The sequence below is a fragment of the Myxocyprinus asiaticus genome, chromosome 48, assembly GCF_019703515.2.
Source record: "Myxocyprinus asiaticus isolate MX2 ecotype Aquarium Trade chromosome 48, UBuf_Myxa_2, whole genome shotgun sequence".
In the NCBI taxonomy this organism is placed as follows: Eukaryota; Metazoa; Chordata; class Actinopteri; order Cypriniformes; family Catostomidae; genus Myxocyprinus; species Myxocyprinus asiaticus.
In genome coordinates this window covers 30,702,132-30,710,645 of record NC_059391.1, presented here as the reverse complement: position 1 = coordinate 30,710,645, position 8,514 = coordinate 30,702,132, and the positions used below count along the sequence as shown (strand labels likewise).

Sequence of the window (8,514 nt, the reverse complement as noted above, 5' to 3'; positions counted from 1 at the left end):
AGGACGTTTGCTTTAGCACTCAGTGCACTGCGACTGCGACACCGAGCCAAACACAGGTAAAGTGTGTGTGTGTGTGTGTGTGTGTGTGTGTGTGTGTGTGTCCGGTGTAAGTTTTCATCAAGAGTCCGGGCCAGTACTTGGTTCTATTGGGCTGCAGTCTCGATTGATTCTGCTTGTCCGATCTTTTTCCTGATCTTATTTTGTCTTCTGAAAGCACTGGCTCTGTTTCTGACTCTCAGCTTACATGTGCACTGCAGCAGATCTTAATTGCAATGGTAATAGGTTTGAAATGCAGTGTCTTGAAAACGCTTCCTATACAGCATTGAGTGACAATGCAACAGCTTTGATTATATTATATAACAGGAGTGTGCTGAACTGTCGGCTCAAACACACGTAAAACTGTAGACTAAATTACTTTATTATATTGGTATGAAATATTCATAATATTCTATTTTTAGAAAACAGCAGGACAAACTCTTTAATTTGTTGTGTTGCATGTTAAAGCTCGCATCTTAAATCCTATCAAATTTCTTTTAATTCAGGAACACAAATAATTTTCACAACATTTGAACATCTGAAACTGAATCTGTGACACAGTTATGAAGGTAAATCAGTTCTCGAGAGTAGAGGTCTTCACGGGTCCAAACATTTGTGCTCGAACCCAAAGAGACCCGGAAATGTACTACCCGGACCCAAACCAGACCGACTATTATTTGAAAGCTTGGAACCGGACCTGGCCGGGAGACACAGACCCGATTGACACTGATTTCACAGCTGATTGCTATTAACAAGTTCATTTACAAGTTGTGAAAACAAAACTTTGTGTCTTACCTAATGTAACGTTAGTAGCCTTCTCCCGTGTGCCTGCCGCATATAATCCATCCTCAAATACATCCAGGTTTTCTGTGATTCCTCTCTTGCTGATCGAAACAGCATAGTTAATCCACTCATTATTTCAGCTTCAGAAGTCCACTTGCTGTCACTGTGACGGATGACAAACATGACTTGTTTAGAATCAGCTTTGCACTTTTTTTGGATCTTGCATCATGACTTTAATTGTTTACCCTTTTGAACTATAATAATAATTGCTCGTTCATTGTCACGGCTGCTAACATTAGCTTTGCAAATTTGCTATCATGTGCCTTAACTCTGCTCTACCTCTGACATCACTCAGGTCCATGTGGCTCCGCTCCGTTTTTCACCTTATTTCCCGCCCGCACTTTCTCATCCTAATTTTACAATGTTGCAAATTACAACACACACACACAGCACAATCATCATCAGTGCTGTCTGATCACAGCCGGGTGTTCTCGAATCAACTCTGGTATTACACATAATGTTAAACAGACCCGGGACCCGCAGCAATAGAATGGGACCCGACCCGGACCCGACTGACCATATAAAATGTGGATCTGAACCCGTACGGGTCCCGGGTCGGGTCTCGGGTCCTCGGGTTAGGGTGAAGATCTCTACTTGAGATTTGTAGGTTTGAATTTGAGAACTTGTACAATAAATATTTGTATTCGTAAGTTGAAATTTACACTCACAGCACTGATGTGAATACTTGTAAATTAAAAGTCTGAAGTTGAATGTTGCAATTTGCACTCACAGACAATAATCAAAAACCTGTGTTTTTAATTCAAAGTTGTAGACAAATTTAATGTAGTTTTACCGAATACAAACATCCTGCAAAAACATTTCTCATTGCCATCCTTAGGCATTACATGTGTGATCTTTCAGCGCCAAATTCTGCGTTGATCAACTTGATAAAATCATCTAAATCATTTAATAGTGAAGTTACTTAACTTATCCTGCCACTGTGTCAACTAGCCGTTGGACTTGTTTTTCTACAAATAAATGGTGCAGGCGCAGTTGCGTGACATCATCGCGTTTTAAGATAATCCGTTTTGATTGGTCCGGCATCAGTTGTTCCAACTCTTGTGATTGGTCACAACTTTGTTGGCCCCGCCTCCACTGAACACCTGTAGTCTGTTCTCTCACATCTTGACTTACAAGTGCACAAGTAAGTTTTGTTAAAAGTTTATCACGAAAGTAGTTGCAAAAGTCAAGGTGGGAAGATTTGAAGTTGCAGTACCAGATTTGAGAGGTTGTAAGTGCTGATTTGTGGATGTACTGCGAAATTGAATTAAAGTACAAAAGTAAATATATAATGTAAGTGTGTGTCTGTTGTTGTATTTATGTGAACGTCATTTTACACATTTGTGACTATTTGTCTAGAACTTTGAATTAAAAACACAGGTTTTTGATTGTCTGTGAGTGCAGATTGCAACATTCAACTTCAGACTTTTAATTTACAAGTATTCACATCAGTGCTGTGAGTGTAAATTTCAACTTACGAATACAAATATTTATTGTACAAGTTCTCAAATTCAAATCTACAAGCTCTCGAGTTTTGCAACCGATTTACCTTCATACACAACTGACACAGAAACATGAACAGTTACAAGGAGAAATATTAGAAAGTGAATTTCACAATTGTTTCCACTGATTATTAGATTTAATACATTAATGTTGATTCAAAGCTGTTAGAGTTTGTAATTGAAAACGAGTCGTTCATGTTATTGTTCAGTTTTATGACAGTTCTTCAGCCAAGATCAGTGAATGTGTTTATCTCTCGTCATTTTTCATTCATATTCCTTAATCTCCATTTGTATGTGTATGTCATCTATGATGAATGAAATGAGTAAATTCCATGTACTCCCTTTTATTGTACTCCAAAATGAGTTATTACAGCAACATAAAGTTGATTCTGGACTTTATTAGCTCCAGAAGAGAATATGTTGTGCAAAATAGTAAATAACTGGAGAATAATGATTAAAAATAAAGAATTAGCCATCACTTTTGTCAAATGAACCAAAATGTATTGAAAATCTATTGTGAGCAAATGTAACATTTTTAACGGGTTCAGTGTATAATTTAACTGGGACATTGTCACATATCTGTGATGTCTAAAATGGACTGTGGCCTCGGCTCTAGTCACACACACACACACACATACAAACACTAGTGAGGGGAGTCAGACAGTCATTGAGACAGTAAACGATTCTGTTAGACAATCTTTATAAACACACTGAAGTGTTTTGCTACTATTAAAGTTGTTAACTAATGTACGAGAGTTTGTGTCATATTGTGAATATAGTCACAGCTGAACACAATAAACAATCTCACGTGCCTCACTGCTATTTAGGGCCCAAGCACTGAAAGTGTGGAGGCCCTATTGTCTTCTAAGGATGATTATTATTATTCTTTTCAAGGTTTTTTGGGGTATTTAACATTAATGAAAACTCTTGAAATTTTGCACACACTTCAGAGTAGTCGGCCATTAAGGCTGGGGGGGGGAGACAAGCCAAACAACTTTCATAATTAATGAACCCTAACCCAACAGGAATCAGTAATTTTGGATTTTCTGAAAATCGTAGGCTCTGAACTTTTAAATACTCCTCCTAGGGGATTTATGTGACTGGCACCAAATATGTGCAACATCATGCCAAGACATTGTAGATGCTAAATTGCGAACTGTTTTTTTTTTTTGTATTTATATTTTTTTTTATTTGGAATGGCCAATTCCCAATGTGCTTTTAAGTCCTCATGGTCACGTAGTGATTCGCCTCAATCTGGGTGGTGGAGGACGAATCCCAGTTGCCTCCGCGTCTGAGATCGTCAACTCGCGCATCTTATCACGTGGCTTATTGAACGTGTTCACCATGCTCACCATGCGCCCCACCGAGAACGAACCACATGACTCTACCCTCCCTAGCAACTGGGCCAATTTGGTTTCTTAGGAGACCTGGCTGGAGTCACTTAGCACACCCTGGGATTCGAACTCATGAACTCCAGGGGTGGTAGCCAGCGTATTTTACCACTGAGCTACCCAGACCCCCATTATTATTCCTTCTTATACTTGGGTGTTTTTGAGGAACTTGAAATGCTTACAATTTCATTTCATGAACACACATCAGAGTCGTCGGCCATTAGGACCGGGCAAAAGTTCACACATGGGCATGTAGGGGAGGCTTTGTAGCGCCTCCTTTAAAATGTGCATGTAAGACAGCCTCTGTAGCACCCCCATTTTCACCTACAGTCACCAAAATTGGTACATATATAGTTCTCATCAAGCCAGACAAATTTCATAATTATATTTATTAGCTCCGCCCAACAGGAAGTTAGGGTTAGGGGATTCATGAGACTGTCACCACATTTAAACAACATTATGCCAAGACATTGAAGAACAGTGATTTTTGAACAGATTTTTGATATGTCGAACGGTGTTGCCATGGCATGGTGTTGGGCCCGTCATTTTTTTTTTCCCAAGGTTTCGGGGGCTTTTTGGGGCACTTAACATGCTAAAAAACTCACATTTTGGAATTTTGTGGAAATGGACCCATGGTGCTTGGGCCCGTTATCGCTGCTTACAGCTATATTTTGAAACTTTTTTTTTGATTTGGTACACAAATTTTCATTTAGAGTTTCTTTTTTTAATCTAGTCTCTGACTCACAACTCAAAGACACTCTCTGTGTCTCATTCCACTTGAGCAATAATGATTATTATTAATCTCATAAAGCAGATGCATGTAGAGACAGCCCTGTGTGTGTGTGTGAATCCATGTATAGACTCAACACACAGGACTGTTAGAATGTGACGCCCAACCTGAGAATGTCTATAAGTGCTGTGAAGTGTGTGTGTGTGTGTGTGTGTGTGTGTGTGCAGTGCTGGTCCTTTCTATACGCAAGTTGCGTAGGGCCCCCACACTGTCAAAGGCGTTATAAGCAGCCAGTTCAGGTATTTGTTGCCATGCAAACAGGAGAGCTCCTTGATGCAAACATAACCATAATGGTAAAAAATATAATAATAATAATAATAATAATAATAATATATATATTAATAATTATATATTTATATATATATTATATATATTACATGCCAATATTAATGTAATGTCAACTGTAGAGGAGGAGGAGGGGGTTGTTTTTTTATATTTATTATAATTAATTATTTTGGTTACATTTCGGATATGCGCCTGGTAAAATAAGATGCATAACGTAGTAAATAGGCATGGCTATGGTTACTACACATCAGGAGATGAAAAAAGGGAGAAAATGCAGCAGGAAAGTGAAACAATCAAACATGACGAAGGTATGTACTCTTACAATTTTTAAATTTTTTATTTAATTTTTACATTATCATTAGAAAGCTCATACTCCAGTTCTCCAGCTATTAGACCACTGTTTTAAGACAGAAATGCCACAGGGGGCCTGGGTAGCTCAGTGGTAAAATACGCTGGCTACCAACCCTGGAGTTCGCTAGTTCGAATCCCAGGGTGTGCTGAGTGACTCCAGCCAGGTCTCCTAAGCAACCAAATTGGCCCGGTTGCTAGGGAGGGTAGAGTCACATGGGGTAACCTCCTCATGGTCGCTATAATGTGGTTTGTTCTCGGTGGGGCGCATGGTGAATTGAGCGTGGTTGGGGTTAGGGCCTCCACACGCGCTATGTCTCCGTGGCAACGCGCTCAACAAGCCACGTGATAAGATGCGCGGATTGACCGTCTCAGACGCGGAGGCAACTGGGATTCGTCCTCCGCCACCCGGACTGAGGCGAATCACTATGCGACCACAAGGACTTTGAGCGCATTGGGAATTGGGCATTCCAAATTGGGAGAAAAAGGGGAAAAATCCCCCCCCCAAAAAAAAGACAGAAATGCCACATCGAAAGTAATTTCTTAATTAGTGTCTGTACACATCAAAGCATGCAAAATCAAAATGCAACATACAGTATGTGATTTGCAATAAACAATGTAATAATCACGTTCCTGTACAATCATGCAAGCTCTGCTTAATATGTCATGTCATATCAATGCTTCAATAAACAATATCCATTACAACTTTTAGTCCAAAGTGTGCACATTTAGAGAAATATGCTGATATATTTACTTCAGACTTCTTGAGAAAAAATATTCAAAGAAGAGCATTCAAAGGTGATAATTTTTTAAAGCTAGATGGTGCTAGAGCGTTATTTTTGGCAAGCATTTAGCTGTCAATCAAAATTTGATTTCATTTATTTCATTGTTCATTTGTCTTCCCATTTTAATCTTTTTTTATCTGTCTTTAAGTCTGCATTCATTTACTCTTGTTCATTGTTTTGTTGTTCCATTGTTTGGAAAGACTTTGACATAACTTCCCCAGCCTTCTAAAAAACATCTCCTCAAACGCCGCCACCTCGCCCATCTCCCCGCACCACTCCCAAAACAAGGGAGCCCCAGCCGACTTCCATCCCCTGAGGATGACTTTCCTGCCAATCATGACTCCGGCTAGGACCCAACTTTTTAAATATCTGTCCCCAATATTGACAGTCGTCCCATCACCCAGGATACAGAGTCTGGGGCAAAATTAAAATTAAGTGTCCAATACCTCACACATAAAGTTCTGAACACCCAACCAAAATTCTTGGATCTTAACACATCCCCAAAAAACATGTATTGTGTCCCCATCTTCTGATTGGCATCACCAGCAGGTGGGTGTGTCTTTAAGACCCAACCTATACAATCTAGAGGGGGTCCAATAGAATTGATGCAAAATCTTAAACCGCATCAGACAGACCCTTTCATCTCTAGATGCAGACTTGATGCTTTTTAGAATCCTAGCCCACACTCCCTCCTCCAATTCCAAGTTTAAATCTTCCTCCCATAATCTCTTGAGAGAAGACGAAGCTCCATCTCCCAGACTCTGAATTAGCAGGGAGTAATACACTGATGCCTCATGACCTTTTCCAAAAGCAGTAATCACCCCTCTCAGAGTATCTGCCGCTTTAGTGGGGTGTATGCTACTCCCAAAAATAGTACAGAACAGGTGGTGCAGCTGTAAATACCTACAGAACTGAGATCTGTGAATCCTAAAATGTTGAACCGACAGTCGGCCTATGTAACATGTTGAAATGTAATCTGGGACGTTTACCATTCCAAATAAAGGACTTCACTATGCTATCAGATTGCTTAAAATAAGAGAGGGGGACATCTACAGGGAGAGACTATAACAGGTAGTTAAATTTTATTAATAAAATTTATTAATTCATTTTAATAACATTAACCTTCCCAATCATAGTTAAATGTAAAGAAGCCCACCTATTCACAATCGTTCGAAAATCTTTTTATTAAAGATAACTAATTAAATCACATAAATTTGCTGGGAATAAAATGCCCAAATACTTAATGCCCTGTTTGGGCCACTGGAAGGCGACCGGTTGAAAAGCCGTTACTGGGCAGTACGCTGTCAAAGCCAAAGCTTCGGATTTAGACCAATTGACTCTGTATCCTGAGAACTTAGAAAAGGAATTAATAATTCTGTGGAGGCAAGGCATAGATCTAATGGGGTCCGAGACGAATAATAAAATATCATCTGCATAAAAGCAAAAGCTTCTGCGAAACACCGCCCGCCATCACCCCTGGAAAATCCTCCTCCTTTCTTATCGCAGCTGCTAATGGTTCCAGGGCAAGACAGAACAGTAATGGGGAAAGAGGGCAACACTGCCAGGTGCCCCTATTTAGAGTAAAATAATCTGAAATTAATCCATTTGTTTGTACCGCCGCTAACGGGTGTCTATAAAGTAAATTAATCCATTCAGTAAAACTATTCCCGAACCCGAATATTTCCAAAACCCTAAAAAGATAATCCCATTCTACCATATCAAACACCTTTTCGGCATCAAGTGAGATGGCAGCAACTGGAGTCTGATCATTCGCCACTGACCACATGATATTAATGAGACGCCTAATGTTGTCAGAAGAGCTGTGGCCCCGAATAAATCCCACCTGATCTATATGTATAAGAGATGTCATAACCTTACTTAATCGGTTAGCCAAAATTTTGTTAAAAATTTTAACGTCTACCTGGATCAGGGAAATTGGACGGTAACTCTTACACTCGCTTGGATCTTTTGTCTTTTTTATTTATTTATTTTTTGATTTTCTCCCCCTTTTTTCTCCCCAATTTGGCATGCCCAATTCCCAGTGCGCTCTCAAGTCCTCGTGGTGGTGTAGTGACTCGTCTTAATCTGGGTGGCAGAGGACGAATCCCAGTTGCCTCCACGTCTGAGACCGTCAATCTGCGCATCTTATCACGTGGCTTGTTGGGTGCGTTACCGTGGAGACATAATGCGTGTGGAGGCTTCACACCATCCACCGCGGCATCCACGCACAACTCACCACGCACCTTACCAAGAGCGAACCACATTATAGCAACCATGAGGAGGTTATCACATGTGACTCTACCCTCCCTAGCAACTGGGCCAATTTGGTTGCTTAGGAGACCTGACTGGAGTCATTCAGCACACCCTGGATTCAAACTCATGAACTCCAGGGGTGGTAGTCAGCATCTTTACACGCTGAGATACCCAGGCCCCCAGATCTTTGTCTTTTTTAAGAATCAGACTGATCCGGGCTTGTGTCATGGTTGGCAGAATCTTTCCATTCTTTAATGATTCTGTATAAACTTCTAACAAAA

General features: G+C 40.2%; 1 protein-coding gene across 5 annotated transcripts in view; it reads left to right on the top strand.

Annotated features, from left to right (window-relative positions):
• LOC127437610 (SRSF protein kinase 3-like) overlaps positions 1-8,514 on the top strand; it is a 55,510-nt gene that overhangs the window by 24,308 nt on the left and 22,688 nt on the right. For 3 of the 5 annotated variants that reach the window (XM_051692643.1, XM_051692639.1, XM_051692638.1), the window contains exon 1: positions 1-56. This exon is cut by the window's left edge and continues 137 nt beyond it. The exons of the other annotated variants lie outside the window; for them this stretch is intronic. In XM_051692643.1, the coding sequence (XP_051548603.1) occupies positions 1-56 (56 nt within the window). The remainder of the gene's footprint in view (positions 57-8,514) is intronic. 5 annotated transcript variants of the gene reach the window in all.